The sequence below is a fragment of the Poecilia formosa genome, unplaced genomic scaffold (assembly GCF_000485575.1).
Source record: "Poecilia formosa unplaced genomic scaffold, Poecilia_formosa-5.1.2 Scaffold33, whole genome shotgun sequence".
In the NCBI taxonomy this organism is placed as follows: domain Eukaryota; kingdom Metazoa; phylum Chordata; class Actinopteri; order Cyprinodontiformes; family Poeciliidae; genus Poecilia; species Poecilia formosa.
In genome coordinates, this window is record NW_006799972.1 from 2867954 (window position 1) to 2886555 (window position 18602).

The 18602-nt window shown below is 37.3% G+C and overlaps 3 protein-coding genes across 3 annotated transcripts in view; 1 reads left to right on the plus strand and 2 right to left on the minus strand.

Moving 5' to 3' along the window:
- The window catches only part of LOC103136565 (AFG3-like protein 1), a 10017-nt gene extending 6131 nt beyond the window's left edge, over window positions 1-3886 (minus strand). The window contains exons 1-8 of the mRNA XM_007549871.2: window positions 3526-3886; window positions 2741-2801; window positions 2546-2605; window positions 2328-2446; window positions 771-917; window positions 609-683; window positions 396-520; window positions 28-301 (exon numbers count right to left, since the gene is read on the minus strand). Coding sequence (XP_007549933.1) covers window positions 28-301; window positions 396-520; window positions 609-683; window positions 771-917; window positions 2328-2446; window positions 2546-2605; window positions 2741-2801; window positions 3526-3618 — 954 coding nt within the window. The 5' untranslated portion in view covers window positions 3619-3886. The remainder of the gene's footprint in view (window positions 1-27; window positions 302-395; window positions 521-608; window positions 684-770; window positions 918-2327; window positions 2447-2545; window positions 2606-2740; window positions 2802-3525) is intronic.
- A 598-nt stretch (window positions 3887-4484) lies between these two features.
- Window positions 4485-16140, minus strand: LOC103136564 (differentially expressed in FDCP 8 homolog). Its single transcript, XM_007549869.2, has 12 exons — window positions 15997-16140; window positions 15184-15306; window positions 12579-12673; window positions 11969-12118; window positions 11513-11654; window positions 10606-10770; window positions 10217-10344; window positions 9474-9587; window positions 7844-7924; window positions 7139-7279; window positions 6887-6996; window positions 4485-5840 (listed from the first exon to the last, which is right to left on the minus strand). Exons 2-12 carry the CDS (start codon window positions 15290-15292, stop codon window positions 5753-5755), a joined length of 1323 nt encoding a protein of 440 aa, XP_007549931.1. The 5' UTR covers window positions 15293-15306; window positions 15997-16140; the 3' UTR covers window positions 4485-5752.
- Window positions 16141-18446: 2306 nt separating this feature from the next.
- The window catches only part of LOC103136609 (dysbindin domain-containing protein 1-like), a 14373-nt gene continuing 14217 nt past the window's right edge, over window positions 18447-18602 (plus strand). Inside the window, exon 1 of the mRNA XM_007549928.2 lies at window positions 18447-18451. Coding sequence (XP_007549990.1) covers window positions 18447-18451 — 5 coding nt within the window. The remainder of the gene's footprint in view (window positions 18452-18602) is intronic.

Here is an 18602-nt window from a genome sequence, read left to right on the forward strand (position 1 = left end):
GATGCAATCAAACACACACAGATTTACCTTTGGGATCTTGGCTCCCAAATCCCAGTACTGATTTGGGTTTTTCAGAAAATTCACAAACTCCAAGATCTCTAGTTTGGCCTCTTCACAGCCTGCCACATCCCTAAAGCAAACATTTCCAAAGTCTTTAATTATCTTTGCTTTAGACGCTTTCATGCTGAATGGATTTCCTTTCAAACTGCCGCCGTGGGCTCCGGCCATGGGCCCCTGTCGCGTCGCAAATAGCAAGAAGCCAGCCAGGAGGAGCGTAGGGAGAACACTTAAAACCATCGTCCTGAGGATGAATGAAAAGAAAGATGACGTTAGGACAGAAGCTGGAGAAGAAAATCTAATTTACATGTTGCTTCAGCTTGAGGAAAGACTCTCACCCGTCGCTTTCACTGGTGTAGAGGACGGGTACTTTCTGTGTGGAGTCCAGACCCATTTCTTCCTGAACCATCTCCAACTTGTGTTCAAATGAGGCCACACTGCCAATGTTAAACCACAAATAATCCTGAAACACAAAACCAGAAAAACGACGTAAGAAGCGGCCCCTTTCTGAAGAGAATCGGGACACGGCGCAGAATTATTATCTTACTAACCACTTCTGATGAGTTCACTCCATCGGCGGGAAACACTTTGACATACTGTTTATTGACCACCGCTACATGACCAACCTGTGTGAAGAAAACGATCTGTTTGCACCATCGATGAAAGGAGATTAGCTGAGAAAGACTCCAGGAGCGGCACTCAACTAAACCTACCAAGCCTTTGCTCAGATACAGAACGAAATCCTTCCAGGAGATCTGGACTCCAGTTTCCCTGAAGTGGAAGTACAAGAAGGCTGCGGTCATGCCCGCAGCGGCGAAAGCAAAGTTCTGCACAGTCCTTTCATCTAAGGGAAAATCTTTCTGGAGGAAGAGGAAATGTTGAAACGAGAACAGATGAATCAGCTTCTGGCCACTGTTACGTTAAGTTTTAAATATTAAACCAAATGAAGCCCAAATTAAAGCTAAAACCTTCCACCACAGAGCAGGCGAAAAAGGTTAAAACCTTAAAGTTCAACCATTATTTCACCTTCCTAGCCTGAAGCATGACATCAACAATATCATGTTACTACAGCCTAAGGGTTTTGTCATTTCTGAACAACATAATTATACTGTATAATTGTGTGAAATATGTATAAATATATTAATTCTGACTTCTACATTTCCTATACAATATAAAAAAAAAAAAAAAAAAAAACGTCTCTAAATTCTGGCAACAACAGCTGCTGGTATTTTACCATAAATTAGAGACTTACTTTCTTTTTTTTACAGTGTAGCAATTTTTTTTTATACCTACACTTTGAGTATTTTTTTTATTTTTTTAGATTTTTTTGGCTCTAGTGGCCTTTATTTGATAGTTAATTGACAGGAAAGTGGGTAATGAGAGAAGGGGGAAGACATGCAGCAAAGGTCACCAAGGCCGGGAATCGAACCTGCAACAGCTGCGTGGAGGACTAAGGCCTCTATATGTGGGTTGTGCTTAACCCCTGCGACACCACAGCCCACCCCAAACACTTTGAGTATTAAATATTAAAAATCCCTCCATATCCATAAGAGCAGTAAATCACCTTTTCATTTTAAATGTTTAAACTCCGTTTTTACTTGCATCCACAAACAGATCCCAATCTTTAGCTGAACAAAACGTGTCACTATTACAAGAAAACAATGTGAATTTCAACAACTTTGGAACATTTCTTGAAACCATGTTGGACCCAGTGTGAAGCCTTACAGGCCAAGTGGTTCTGAACGCAACATAAAATGCTTTGAGTCTCTGATCTATGGAATAAAGCGATTAAAAAAAATTATAAACCTTTTATTGTTTTGTTTATCCATAAAATGCTCAACTTTTGGACACAAACTTCCTATTTTTTTCACATTGTGATAGAAGACAACAAAGCCTGTCCCTACTTAGTAAATTAGAACAATCTTTCATTAACAATTTATTGGATAAAAAAAAGTTAATTTATTAGCTATAGGCCAGTAAAGTTCTTTAACAAATACAGTCAATTGAGTCTCGTTTTAAATATTGCTTTATAGCAAATAAACTGCATAATTAGAAAACATCGTCACCTTGGCAGCTTTTTTAATTATTATTTTCTCATTTGAAAATAAAAAAAAGACATTCTTGTGCTTTTCTTATCCAATCTTTCTTTTCTATTAAAGTGTTATACTGTCACATACAACTTTACAAAACAAGATAAATGAGTCTCATATGTTTAAAGAATGTGCAGAACATTTTGACAACATATCTAAAGGAGACGCTAAGATCTTCACCTTGAATCGTTTCCGCCACTGAGATCTCTCATTTTCTCCTCCTCCTCCTCTTTCACCCCTGCCATCATTCCCTTCGCGTCTTTTGGTTCGAAGTGAGTCTTGCTCTCTATTTCTTTTATCTAAATAACAAAAGCCAAATATAAATTGCAGAAAAGCAAACCACAAGAATTCAAGAAATGCCTCTCTCTTAGGACTGTTTTTTCCCCCGCTTCTTTTACTTTCTGCTGATGTTCGGCTGCCAGTTCCTTCTTTCCTCTTCGGGAACAATTTTTCAAAACCTGAAAGAACAAAGAAAATTAGGAAATAATCAGATGCCTGGCACTGGCCAAAAATATTTGGGTCATTGGGCCTGGTCAGTTGGATTCATTGTACTGTGTGACAGAGTGAGATGGCTCGCTGAGTGCTTCACGTACCTTTCAGCGGCCTGTTTGAGCCTAGTAGCCGTGCCAAACTGTGTTGATGCACTTGTCTTCCCTGAATGAGCAACGCAGTTAAAAATATTTGACAGGAAATGAACATCACCAAGGTAATAGTAGAAAAGGGTCACTAAAAGCCCCATCATTCATGGCAAGCGAGGGGTTGCTAGGAAAAATCCGCGACGTGTTTTCTTCCAAACTTATTATTAGGATTATTGAAATCTTATTAGTTAAGTCCTTGTTGCACTAAACTCTGGGACATTTCACCTCATTTTATGAGGTAGCAATGGCCTTGCTAGTATCTCAAAGACAATAATATTGTTTTAGTAAATCTAACATAAAATATTGACTCCTATATGTCCATAATTTGTGCAAAAAGCACAAAGGAAAAACTTTTTCCCACTGAACTGCTAAAAAGAGACTTCCTTCTCATCCATCATGTTGAACCAAGAACTGCAGAAAGAACATCATGGAACTGAGGAAACTGTCTCATAAACTACATAATCAAAAGAACGGGGCCTCTTGGCCCCAGGAGAATACAAACAGCCGAGGAATGATGCAGAAGCAGCGCTACTGTTTGTTTGTTTGAGGCTTTGAAGGGCAGCTGTCAGCAGAGACGCAAAGGTTTTTCTCACGACAGACATGTTCATGGCTCATTGTAGGAACTCACGCATCTTACAGAAAATGCATTTTTCTATATAGAAAAAAATATATATATTTTTGCAAAGTTACACATTGTTATACATGCATACATTTTACTTAACACAAACATTTCTTCTTACCGAAGCCCCTTTGCAGCGCAAAGTAGCTGAAACTGCGAAAAAGTTTTGTCTCCACGTCCGAACAGCCCGCGCTCGGTTCCGAAAAGACCACATGCTGACGACGCAGATCCCCGTCAGACAGAATAGCGAGGAGCCGCAGTCCCCCTCACATCTGCTCCCATCTGCCCACAGACGCACGTCGGATGAGCCGGGAAGAAGCTGCGCTCTGCACTCATTGGAGACCGGCGAAGAACAAGTTCAAACCAAAGATCTCGCGAGATGAAAGTTAATTGTAGACGCACTTAAAGTGGAATGTAAATAAACATGTCTCGAACATATTTCAGTTTATTACAATTATTTATCTGGCGTCTACGTTTCTGTTTTATGGCTTTGGTTCAAGATAGTGCTGGGGTCAGTTCATCTGAAAAATAAACAAATCCTGTAATTTCAGCAACAGCTGTCCATCAGCACTCTGGCTCTTTAGTTGATTCTCATCCACTCCACCGTGCAAAGCGTCTCCAAGGGGACGTCTTTCATCCGAGGCCCTCTCCGTGTGACCTCACAACATTTAGTTATGTAATCTAAGCCAATACAAAAACTTCAATTTTCCTGACACAAAATCAGTCTTTGGGTGATTTGGATGTATGCTTGAATGTGCTGAAAAACAAAATCGCTTTTCATCCTCAGCATTCTGAGACTTTTGAAGGTTTGAAGTCAAAATGGGTGGATATTTGAAACTGTTCCATGTTTCAGCTGTCTTGACAAAATCTTTAGAAACGTGAAACATTAAAGAACGCTGCTACAACCATGTGGTTACAGTGCACTTTTGATGATGTGCAACCCGAAAAAACTTCTCATCTTTTTACCATATTTGAATGAATGTGCCTTTTCCAGCATCATATAATGGGTATTTTTACTGGTGCACTTCACAAAGTAGATGGCATTTTTCTTTCTGACAAACTAATGTTTGAAACATTTCAAAACATTAGTCAGGAAGTTTATTTATTTCATGCACTGATCAGTTGTTTTACAACAAGGCATTGCTTTCACCAACAGCATGTATGGTCATTGAGGTCAAAAATAACACCAAAAAAAAAACAGAAAACTATATTTATATATATATATATATTTACAGTTCTTCATGCTGCTGAAAAAAATAACACAGCCAAAACATTGATATTTTAAAACAAATACTTTGTTCAAATGGTCACTTTAACAAAATTGCCACCTAATAAACTCATCATACCTACATAAAACTTGTTCTCAATAGCATAAGACTGAAACCATCAACACAATGACATTAAGATGTTTGGATAGCAGCTGAACATCCAAGCCATTAGCTACATCCTGAATGTACGAATGAGTTCAGATTTAAATAACAGAAGCACTATTAACTCCTTTAGTCCAAACTGTGCTGCAGAGGCATGCTTCAGTTAACCTGTTAGTGCAGATTCAGAGTATTGTTATAATCACTTTAATCAAATTGGATTTAAAGTTTATTCCACTACTAACTGACTGATAGAAAGTCACAGAGATATGAGAATAAATGCAAACTGAATGATTCAAATAAATCTTGTTGTTTGCCCTGTAGTTGTGTTTATATAAAGACTTCATAAAACTATTTAAAACAGATCATTAGGGTTTGATTTGAAAAAAAAAAGATATTCTGAAAGAACCTGCAGAATTGGAACAAAATCCAAATCTGTATTTTTCTGTTGAGCTTTGCCACAATAATCGATATTGAGCTCACGATTTTAGTTTTATATGAAAAAAAATTAAATAAATAAAATCACAAAACAAGATGAGTAGTACATTTATGATGGCTAACATTTTTCTTGTAATTGAAAGCAGGGAATTAGAACTTAATACATCAAAACATTTTATTAAAGGACCCTACTTTAGCTGCAAGAAGAGGAATACATAGTTTCTTCTGGCATCATCTTCGACTGATGTCAAGAAATTGTTCTGAAGGGAACCGAAATGTAAACTTACACCAGCAGCCATGTTCACAAATATTCCAACAGGAACACCGGATCACCTCAGACATACAAGAGCGCTCGGTACACCAGGTTCTAAATGTTTTAGTTCCCCGTTTCACATTGTAGTGCACAGAAGAGAAAAAGACAAAAAAAAACAAAACAAGTCAAACATACATAGACTGAGACGGGAAGCTAGTTTGGCCCGACTAGGATTGACTAAGAGTCAACATGTTATAAAAAACATCTTGTGCTTCTTCCTGGAGTCGAGCTCATTTCTCTTCTTCCACCTCATCCTGTTGGCGGTCGGTCATTCGAGCACATCGTGGACAGGTGGTAGAGTGGTCATAGTAGCAGTCTCTAAACACACACAATCACAATATATGCAAAATATAGACAAGTTAAACAGTTGCTTTCTTAACTAGAAGAATGATTCAGCAACTGCAAATAATACAGATACTTGATTTGTTTATTTCTTTAAACTCGTAAAAGTGGTGAGAGGGTCAGTTGAGTTTGCTTCTCCGGCCTACATGCGTTTTATGCATCGGCTTAAGGCTTACGACCGTTTCCCATGAGGCATTTAGTGGGGCTCTGCAGGAGGACGGGCCTTTTAGTGGCCATCTGATCCCTCTGTGGTCAAAGCAACAGCTGTGTCTGTATTGTCCGCATGAATTCGAGCTCATTCCCAGTACCATGACTCAAAGAAAGAGATCCTGAATAAACGGTGTAAAAATTATCTTCCTCCTACGTGGGTAGAGTTTAGATTTATGGCCTGAGCCAAATCCAACCCAAAATTCGGGGCAGGTCAGGTCAGATTTATTGGCTTCCTATTCCAATACGTACAGTCAAACAAGAATCTACAATAAAGTTTTGTTAATCTACTTATTACAGCCTAAATAAAGGATTAGGCTGTAATACGTCAAAATCCATTTTCATTTCGAGCCACATCAAGATCACAAATGTCCTCAAAAGTCCAGTTGTGGGAGAATATATTAATAAAACCACCCATTAACAAACAGTTAGGGTATTAATGAAAAGCTGTCTCTGAATTCAAAAAGTACTTCTTGAAATTAAATACTATTGAACATCTTTTCATACTGATGCAATTTGCCAGTATGCAGCTAAAAACTATTTATTGATAAACTCATCTTTAGGAACAACTGTCATCTTGAATGTTATTTTTTTATGCTTCCTTCTAGAATCTAGAGGGACGATTTTGGCCCTTGGGACGCGAGTTTGAGATGTGGTTTAACATGTTGAGGAAATAAAGGAAGTTAATCAGACTGACAAACACAGCCTGATTAACCTGCCCTGCTCTGCTCGAGATTTCCTTACGTCTACAATTTCAGCTTTCAAAGTTGAGATATTTCAGCCTAATTCAGTTCAAAAGGTTGGTGGCTCCTCACCTGTGGAAGACGGCAGAACACTCGTGGCACACCGAGGTGTGACTGTCAAACGGAAACAAGACGTCTCCCTCCTTACAAAGCTCACAGACAAAGCCTTTGGCCTGACAACGCTAGAGACACACACACAAGCACAACATAGGAGTGGAACAAGAGTGGTATCAAGTTTAGTCGATTAATGAATGATATTTTTTACTGTTCCCATAGCTAATGTGCGAATGGGAAGCTTAATAACTTTTAGTGAACTGGGCTCACCTCGCAGTCCAGCTTGATGTGCTTGGCAAATGTTGTGTGGATCTCAGTGAGAGAGCAGCTCAGCCTCCCAGTGGAGATGTCGATCAAATCCTGTAGTGAGTACATGTCGTCGTTTTCAACAAAGTGCTGGCGATCCTGCAGCTGTGGAGCAAAAACGCAAAGGAAACATGAAGCAAAACCAGAGCAGTGCAGCCTAGAACCTGTGCAGGCAACCTGAACGCAGCAACACTCAACTTTGAAGGAAAGGGGTGAATTATAAATTAGGAAACAGATAATTAAAATAGTCACTTGTGTGTTCCGACATGTTTAAAGTTTTTATTTCTAGGTTTCTCAGGCCTTCTCCTGAACAAAGAAACTTCTGTTTTGGTGCTCTAATGGCAAAAGTGGTGATTTATTATTCTGTAATGATTTATCTTTAACAGGATAGTGTTCATGGACATAACAGAGTAGAATTAATATGATTTAAATCTATGAGCTTCTAAATAACCAAAGCAAATACTAAAATACTAACCATTAAACAACAATTAAAAAAAAAATCCAAAGGGGATTGTTGAAATTAAAATGTTTAACATTTGAGAGACTATATTAAACACTACCCCTAGATGCTGGTAGTGCACAATTTCACCACAAGAGGGAAAATGTTTCATTCTGTTTTACCGATGCTGCTAAGTCAGTTTGATGTTGATAACTCAAATAGTTCCTGACCTGCAGCAGCAGCCGAGCCTCCATCGCCTCCTTGCAGGTAATGAAATAAGGTTTCATCAAGAGGATATCATGGCGAAGTTTCTGTGAATCCAAAGCAGACGCAAACAAAAATAAATGTTGGAACTCCCAGCATGAGATCGCCAACTCAAAAGAGTTTCTAAGTGTTAAGAACAGCTCTCTCCGTTTTACTTAAGTATAAAATAAAACTCACTAAATCAGTCGATAACAATAGCAGTAGAGAAGTTTATTAAAATTAAAGTGTTGGTTGGAACCAAGGGGTTCTGATGCTAAAAATTAGCATCAATGCTAAATAAGATATAATGTACTCAACAACACGAGGAGAGTCACAAGCATGTTAAAATTAGTATATAAGCTAAAATTAGCCAAAATGCTGCCAGTGGCATATCACTAGCATGTTGTCTTACATTGACTTCCTCCATTCATTGTGCTGAGCGTGGCTAATAAATAAATAGCTAAAAACCACATTTTAAGGAAAAGACTACTGCTAAGGTGGGCAGTAGCTACTGGTTGTAAATATATTATAAAACAGACATTAAACACAAATGTAAAAATCTGATTTACACTTCATGGCAGTTAGTTACTATCAATCAAATTTTATTTGAATAGCACATTTCAGCAGCAAGGCATTTCAAGGTGCTTCACATAATTAAAAAACAAAATAAAAACAGCATCTGACACTGAATAAACAGTAAGAAAGAGAAAGATTTTGGGAAAAAAGAGAAAAGATAAAAACATACTTTTGTTACTAGAAAAAAAACCGCTCAACCCTTAACAACAAATTAATAAAAAGTAAAATTACTGCTTATGAAACATAAGCTCTTTTGAAATGGTGTTTATCTGCTAAGAAACAAGAAATTTACAGTTGGTAAATTTGCAAAAGTAAAAATCTCACATTTACTTTGTAGCACTTGGTTACCAGAAGATGCGCTAATCTCTTAGCAACAGACTGACAACAAATATTGTTATTGTTCAAAAAACATAAGATTTCTTCTGCTATTTTGAAATACCATTTATCTTACACTACTTACTACTTAAGAACTGTGCAGTAGGTGAATTTATCAGAAAAGTGAAAATGTTACATTTTTTATCATTGGTGGTGAATATATTATAAAACATATATTCAACAGAAAAGTAGAAATCTGATTTATACTTTGTGGCAGTTCGTTACCAGAAAAAAAAGACTCATCTCTTAACACCAAATTAATTATTGTTATAAAACATAAGCCATTTTGAAATACTGCTTATCTGCTTAGACACAAGAACTTTACAGTTGGTAAATTTTGCAAAAGTAAAAATCTGATGTTTTCTTTGTGGCACTTCTCATCTCTTAGCAGCAGATCTCCTACGCTCTGCTATGGCAGGCTCCAATTAGGAAGGTTTAAAAATGTAAAGCAATTTAAGCTGTGGGTCAGCACTGGGTCACATTTAATTTGAGATTTCTAATGTACTTTTAGGTATAACAGTGCTGGTTTGAGAGCAGCAACCCAACAAAAAAAGGGGGGGTTAAAATGAGCTACCAGGACAAAACTTTATACATGACCCTAAAATTGTGAACTTAAAGTGAAATTTAAGATTTTTTTTTTAGAGGGAAATAAATCAGTTTCCTCACCCTGATCTCAACCAGTTCCTCCACAAAGTTGAACAGCAGTGGGTTGATTTCTTTCATCTTCAGCACAGGTCGAGGCATCATGAGTGTCAAGTAACGCATGGAGGAACGACAAACCTGAAACAGAGAAAATATCCTCTCAGGAAAGATACTTTGACCCAAGAAACAAAGATGTACCTCTCTTATTATTATACATCTAGCATTCACTTCCCAAAAAAATTGAGAATAGTGTTGCAGTGCCTTTTTTAAGCAATCTCTGAAAAATGGCTCAAGACTGATTAGACAGTGTTAGAATCTGAGGTGGCAGCAGGTGATCAGATCTACAATCAGTAATTTTATGCGTCCAAAGCAGCTCTTCAATGCACAGAGAATGTCCAAAACAAAAATATATCAAAAAAACATGATTTACCGTTAACTGTGGTTTAATAGTAAATCGAGTTACTGAGAAAATATCCCCATAATTTAACAAATTAAAAAGACCATGAAGCTTATTTATTTATCGCCGTTTCTCTCAACAAGAAAACAGAAAATAAACTGAATTAAACCGTGAAAGATGCAGAAACACGATTGTAAAATGATTTGAAATCATGCAATTATTTTGACAGTCTGATTTTTTTCAGTTTGCCAAGGTCTGCAAATAACAGCAAATGAATATGATGTACAGTCCGTCCTGCCTCTGGACTCACTTTCAACAAGCTCATACTTTGGTGCATCAACTTTTATCGCATGCCTGCTGATGATGATACCTTGCGCGGCTCAAACTCCCAGTTGTGGATGACCCGAGCTGGAATGATGGCTGTGTCGTTCCAGTGGCACGTGCTGCAGTAATACTGGCCTGTGTAATCACATTGCCTGGCCTCGCTGGGAACGCCTCCTGAAACATAAACATGGCGCATTACAGTCAAGCTGCAGTAAAAGTAGAGAAACTGCATCATGCAGCAAACAGCATGTTTTTCACTCAGAGATTTGGGATTATACTTACGGTAGGGGAGGGAGACTCCTACACATTTCTCAACAGAATGGCACTTTATGGGTTTCTCCATTCTTATTTTAGTCAAATTTTAAGGAATAAATTCAAAACCTCACAATGAATTAATGGCAGATTTGGACAACTTTCCATCTCATTTGTACTCACTCAGTGAGATAGGAGTGCGGCACTCTGCACAGCGGTAGTCTTGTCGATCCAGTCCTATTTCTGGGCAGATGCTTAGTTCGTACTCCGACTGGTGGCTCACCTTTGACCGGACGCAAGGCTTCGTGATCTGGTTCATGCACTTGCTATGGCAACGGTAATAGCATCCTGAAACAAGGAAAACACAATTGCATGCTACGAAAAGCAAAAAAGAAATACTTTTACTTACTCAGACAAAGATTGATTTTATCTCGAATGTGCATGCCTTAGAGAAAGCGTTAGTAAGTTAAAAAAGTTTCCTTGTGACTTTAAACTGTGATATTTATGAAGTAACAAGAACCTGAAAGAAACCTGCTTCACATAGACAAACTGAGATTCTCTTCAACTTCCCCTCTAGCCAAGTCAGAGCTGAACTGTTTGTTTCATTTCTTCATTTAGACACATAAACTTACCTTCAGAAAATTAGTAACAAAGTATTATGAACAGAAACAAAGGCAATGTTAGTGGGATTTTGAATAATCTTTCTGAGTAAAATAATCCCTTTATGCTGTTAACTTATCTCTCAGGTGGAAAAATGTAATCGTCCAGACAAAACAAAGATGGCTCAATCTGTGTGATGATGTAATCAGAAAAATGCATATCTGCGTGGAAGTTGTGGTGAAGCTCAAATTATTCTATTCTAAACTTGAAAAATTAGCTCATGAATAAACGCTGCAAACAGTTTCATTAGCAGTTCATATCAGATGTTTGAGTTAAACTATTATAACAGCAGGATAAAACTCCAGGGCCCAATTAAGTCCTTTAATGAGAACGACAAACGCCTTGTTCCTTTCTACATGCTGCGTGGTGTTTTGTAGTTTTCTGCACCAACATACCCTGCAGTGCTGCATCAGTGTATACTGTGTCTTACCTGTGCAGGTGTACCAGGTCTGGATTAGACCCCAAATGATGGTACTGCACTTGTCACAGGTCTGCTTCACGCTCTTACTCTTCTCTTTTGAAAAGCGGTGCTCCAGTATGACTCTCAGATTAGGTTCATCTTCCTCCGGGTCCTTTAGAGGAAAACAGCTAAAATGAGACTCAGATTTTGAGAGAATATGGTTGGGTTTGTGGATATGCATCAAAAACCTGTTCCAGTTTAGTTCAAAAATAATGATTCATTTGTGTAATCATCGTTCGCTACGACCTGAAGTGTAATGCTGTTAGTTCAGAATAATTCCCAGTGTGCCACTCAGATTTGTCAGGAATATTTAGAAGAAAATTTAAAAAAGTTACTCAATTAGAAAAATAAAACACAAATCATCCATCCTCCTGAAGCAGCATTAAAAAACAAACATCAGTTTTGTGTCTTCGTCTCAGTTCCAACCTTAAGTTCCTGCAGTTTAAGTCGCAGGTGGATCAGTTTGACCACAGTGTCCTTTTGTCTCTCCGAATGCTCCGGCAGCTCCAAGATCAGCTTCTTGCATTCTTCTATGGCCAGTTTCAGCTGTTCGATGTCCGAAGCCACAAAGGAACCCTGAAACAACATCATTAAAAAATAAAAAAAAAAACATTGATTTAAGATGGAAGTGTTTCTTCTTTGCAGTAGTTTGATTGAATCTCAGCAACAGCCATTTTGGTTAATGTCCTTTCAGCAACCATGTATCATAACTGCAGGTTGGAATAAAAGTCAGGTTATGTAAGATGATCTGTTTAAGTAGATAGATCAAGCAAAAATATATAACAAGTCATTGTCAAAAAATAAAACAAACATTTGATTTTGGTCAATCTTTTTATCCTACATCTATTTATGATCATTTTCAGTGCTCCAAGACATGTCTTAAATTAAGGATTCCAGCAGTTTAACACTTTCATTGTGTTTAGCTGATAAGAGCAAAACACAGCTTCAGCAACAAAACAGAAACAGGGATGCACTGATCCTGGCCAGTTTACACATCTTACTTTCCAACTGGTACAGAAAAACATTTAAAACTCACCACAGGTCTGGAAAAATGGTCCTCAGCTAGGCCGAGGTCCATGGTGCGATCAGAGCTGTGGGTTTTGGTCTCAGAAAACAGCTCAGAGCTTGCTTCTGAAAACACAGAATCACAACTTTAAAAAGTTAAGTTAAAGTTAAACACTGGACACTCAGTCCTCCATACTGCCCACACACACAGGAGAACCACAAGCAGACGAACAAACTGAGAACTGTTTTAAACCATCCAGTAATGTGTAACTAAGCTGTTTAGAAGGACATGTGATCACCGTCATAAAAATAAATGTAGATCAGCTGAGTAAATGAACTCTGAAGTTTAATTCATTCTGCTGTCAGTTGTTTTTTTTACATCCATTTTTTTTATTACTACAAATTCTGCAACTGCCACCTATTTTTTTTGACTAAGTTGTGCATTATGTCAGCAACTAAGCTGTAAGTTACAATCATGTTGCTTTCTGATAAAACGTTAAAGCTGAAAATCTGGCACAAAAATGTTTTTTTTTGGGGGGGGGGTTTTTTCAAATGTAAATAAAAGCAGCAGTCCGTTTAGTTTCTAAATGCTTCCTATTTATGAGCCGGTGCCTAGCAACACCATATTAATCCATATAAGAGGCCTTACACTACGGCAAAAATGCACATTGAGTAACCACATTTGCTTTAGAAAACTACAAACCACTTGTTAACCCTAGCAGTTATTGCATTTTTTTGGGGGGTAATTTAATGAGAAAATACATAAAACTGCATCAAAATTTAACAGAAAATGATGAATTTTTGTAAAAGCGGCTTTAAATCAATATGAAAAAAAGAAACTGGTCAGTCCAAGAAGAATAAACATAGCTAAAACAACTAAAAATATATTTTACATTTTTTTTGTAAAGACTGAAGATAATCCATATTAATATCTATCATATTCATTTGGCTTAAAGCTGGAAAAAAATGCAGAAAAATGTAGCCTTTACCTGTGTACACTTCACAGCAAAACATCTTTAGCCTCAGTGTCGAATCACTTGCAATAACAGAATCAGAGCGGATAAAGTGTTTGAGAAGCTTTGCTTATGCTCCCAAATCCAACAATAAAGGAAGTGTTACTGATTTCATGCTTACACATTTGCTTCTCATTTGTTCTGGTTTAGCTACAGCATTTCCCACTTCTTGTTTCATAGGCCTGGAGTTGGTCACAAGAGTTCATTTGGCTTTTTTTTTTTTTTTTTTTTTTTGCGCTAGTATTTGACTGACATTTAAACTGTTTCATTATGTTCAACCATTTCTTAAAAGTGGATTTTAAGAAGGAAAGTCCTGCACCAGATGTGAGGAAGTTTGCACTTCCTTGCAAACGTCATTTGCAAGGAAGTGACAGTAACAAAAAAGCAGATGAAGGGGAAGCCCATGAACACAGAAAAAGATATCCCACAACAAAAATATAAATAAGACTTAAATGTATACAATTTCTAAAAGTAAAAAGACAATATTTGTGATGAGTATTTTTTTTCTCTCCATTCAGTTATAGACCAGATTTGGGGAAGTTTTTAGTCTACATTCAATCAAATTTTATTTATATATAGCACCTTTCAGCAACAAGGCATTTCAAAGAGCTTTACATCACAAAAATGCAAAGTCATAGAACACACAGTCAACAACATTACATTTTGAACATCAGATTATGGATTGTTTCATAATCAGGTTTCAAACGCAACTCTAGTCAGGTGGGTTTTTAGTTTAGACTTAAAGGAACTCAGTGTTTCAGCTGTTTTACAGTTTTCTGGAAGTTTGTTCCAGATTTGTGGTGCATATAAGCTGAATGCTGCTTCTCAATTGTTTGGTTCTGGTTCTGGGGCTGCAGAGCAGAACCAGAAGACCTGAATGGTCTGGAAGGATGGTACAACAGCAGCAGATGTTTAATGTATTGTGGCACTAAGCCGTTCAGTGATTTATAAATAACAGCAGTATTTTAAAGTCGATTCTCTGAGCCACAGGGAGTCAGTGTAGGAACTGTAAAACTGGTGTGATGTGCTCCAACTTCCTGGTTTTAGTCAGAACGCGAACAGCAGCATCTGGATCAGCTGAAGCTGGAGGATTGATTTTTTTCAGGCAGACCTGTGAAGACGCTGCTGCAGTAATCGATGCGACTAAAGATAAACACATGACTCTTCAGTCAATTCAGTAACATGCCATGATCAACGGTGTCAAAAGCTGCACTGAGGTCCGACAGAACCTTAGTGCAGGTTCTGTTGGACCTCTGTATTTTATTTATTCAACACTGTGGTTCTTCCACAGTCTGTGTTTATATGGATGTCATTGAACACCTTGACTAGGGCAGTCTCCACATTGTTTTTTACAGCATTAAAAACAACTGGGGAATTCTTGAAGAAAATAAGATGATGCATGATAAGCAGACAAACCAAACATAAGTCCAAATCTGTATCCTGATAAGTGATGAGTAAAACAAGAAAGGTTTTTGGTGTTAAACTGTAATTAAATCCCTTTCTTTACCAGAAGAAAAAAAACTGTTAACATTTCTCTTATAACTTGTTTTTGTCTCATAATTACATATTTTGTTTATACTTGTGTTTTTCTACATAGCTGTGATTAAAAATAATTTTCTTTACCATGTTGCTGGGTTGCCTTCCCTCCTTCAGGTTGATCTTCCTCTTCTCCACGATCAAAGGGATTGAGGCGAGTTTGACGGAAATGTGCAAGTTTTTCATCATACTCCATTTTATTGGCTACATCTAAGAGAGACAAAAACCAATCAAAGTGACACACAGGCAGTCAAATTCACTTTCCTGATCTTGATAGAGTTAGTTTATAGTGGAAGCTGGCTAGCTAATGTGCCCACTTGCTAACTGTACAAAAATGTCCTGCTTCTTTAGAAAATACCACGTCAGTTAAACCCTAATTATGATTTCAACAATCCAGAAAACTAAAGTAGTAAAGTATGAATGCTTTAGATTCATAGAACTGCATGGGTGGTACCGTTATAGGTGTCTGTTAAAATTGTTAAAAGCTCAATCAAAGAAGGAATGACTAAAAATGAATGGCAATGACAATGCTTGTCATACCAAGAACTAATTTGCATGTGTTCTCTATTTCTTCTCAGAATCTGCAACAGGCATGAGTTCAGAAAATGAAAAACAGCTTAAAGCTTGCAGACAGTGCAAGTAGACGCTTCATCACGTCATTATAACCAATCAGGACTCCCGCTGAATGGTCACCTACAGCAACACTTCACATATTACTGCCGAAAATAATCTTGAGCATTGAAAACAACAGGTTTCAGCCATCCTACCACCATGAAATGGCAAATAAACACCACCCCGGCTAAGGCTAACGAGCTAACCAGCTTCAAAAAGCAATGTGTTCTTCTGTTGTTTTGATACCAATTCTGACTCATTTAAGAGAGAGTGTGTATAAAAGCTTACCCCGTTCTTTACCGTGTCAACATCAGACAACAAGCAGCTGGTAAGGCGTATTTTGTAGCGCCTAATATTGTTAACATGGGCAGCTCTCGGAGTGTTGTTTTGCCCCTGTCATCAGCAACATCACACGAAGTGTAAATTTACCTCCGTTTCTCCGTTTCAACAGCTGCTTCCGGTTTGTTTCCTTCAGAATAAAATCCTTCAGCGAGCATCTGAGCGCATTTGATGTGAGTTGCGGTGTCAAACTCCGGTCCTCCTCCTTCTAGATGTGCCTCAGCCGCACCTCACCTGAATAGAATAATTAGCAAGACTCTGGAGAACTGATCTACACAAGGAGGAGATAATTAAGCCATTTCATTCCAGTGTTTTGTACCTGATTTGGTTTAAGTACAATAACTAAGTTTAAACTGATGTTTTAAGCTTTTATTTTGAAGTTTTAACATTTTCAACCCCCAATCCTTCCAATAAAATAGTTGAAATTTGCTTAGTGGTTTCTTCACTTCATCCTATCCTAGAATAGCCAAAAAGTTTCTGCTGAATTTACTTTCAAATTTCATTGAGGCTCAAATAGAATAAAATAGACAACAATCTCTGATTGTCTCTCATGGGGAAATTCATCAGCAAGTCTTGTTGGTAAAAAGAAAAAGAAACTTGCACTCACATAGGATTAACTTTTTAAATTGAAGAGTTTTAGCTTTTTAAATTAAACAGAAATTTGGAATAAGACAGAAAAATAGTACAGTCATAACAATACTATAAAATAACATTAACAATAACAACAACAATAAAACTAGAAGAACAAGAAAGAGGGCATGGAAAGACTATAAACTAAGACACACACCAGACATTTTGATCCTGAGATGCAAAGCCATGTTAGACTTAAGTCAGTATTTGTACAACCTGCTTTTTAGCTGTGTAAAAGAAAGCAGAGACCAATAATCCATTTTCAGATGATGTATTGAACAGTGTTCTGTGATTTTTCAAAGCTTTGGATATTGTTTTATATTTCCGCCCTACTTCAAACAATCTGCTGCGTTCCTTCATGACCGGTTGGTGTCTAATGGTTCACAGAACAGCTTTGTAAAACCAAAAGAAAAACACAGAGGCATCTTCATTTTCATTTCATTACTAATGAGAGGCCACTCCTTTGGATAAATATGGGAATTCCCCCTAAAAGTAGACACTTGGACCACGAGAGCATTACCAAACTGTCTAATTCCAGCAAAGTATTTTATCTTGTCTTCTTTGATCATGCCCACCACCTGCGTACAACAACGACTGTCTTGTAAATTTGAACACTGCCTAGGGATTTTAATGCATCATTTGAACGTGTGAACATTTTTCACAAAAAGCCAATGGCCAATTGAGTTGAATGACATTATTCAGTGACTTTCCAGAGAAAAAGGCCCCTACCTTGAAACAGTTTGCAGTTTCCTAGAAACAGTAATCATGAGGGCGTCATGTTGAAGCTTTAAACACGAAATGACAGTAAATATAAGCATAATTAACTGTGAAATGTACCATTTGTCGGCTAACCTAAAAATGATTTAAGAAATGGTACAAAAGATAAAGAAACATTGTGGAAGTTCACACACATAGTGCCCAATATAGGTCAAACATAATATTTTTTTTCTAGAAACAATTAGTGTTTATATGAATAAAGAGCTGTTAAGAGCAGCAAAAAAAAAAAAGAAAACTTTATGAAAAAATGTAATCAAAAGCTTACATTATAATAACTATTCTGTAAGTGCTGTTCATTGTACACATCGCTCTTCATGATCTTAAAATCTTTAAGTTAGCAGTATGGAAGTTAATTGTGACTATTAGTTTTTTGTTGTATTTATTTTAACTGGAGAGATTTGGTCTGTGCTACGAAAAAAGCTGTGATGTATGGAAGGAAGAGGAAGTCATAATTCTGCCTAACTCTGAGCACGCCGCTCCCCACGCAGTCACACTCTCCCCTAATTTAGTTTGATTAGATATAATTAAAGTCAAGTGGCCTCACCACATCAGATCCACTATTAGGTTCAAATGAAGAAGAAAACTTATGCAAGTTTTCATAATGTAGTACATGTGTACTACATGTACTACATTATGAAAAGTAGTGATAAAGTGACATAAAGCACTCAAGATGTGGTTAAAAGGTGAGTTTGAAGGTTTATTAAACACCCAGTAATCTCTCATCTGCATATAATATAAAATGAATATTTTTGCAGTTTTGTGACCAAATGTGATCTAATGTTAAGGATGATTAATTGTCGCCAGTGTTGAACAATGTGTAGTAGTTGCATATTGTAACTCTGGATAAGGACATTGCTATCCTGTTGCTCTCTTCTGGGTTATAGAGGTCTACAAATATCCAATGATGACCCATTTTAAGATTCCAAGATTACTGGCAAAGACTTATAGATCTTTAGCTAAAATGTCCCGTATTTGAAAGAGTCCATGGCGCCATGAAGTCCAGAAAATTTTCTGGGGCTTTTGGAAGAGAAACAGATCCACCGGATCACAAATAGTCCAGCGGGCATGAAGTGGTTTTCCACAAATCATCCTTTGTTTCATGTTAAACCTGCATGAAGTTTTTACTCTTAACTTCTCAATCTGACTCT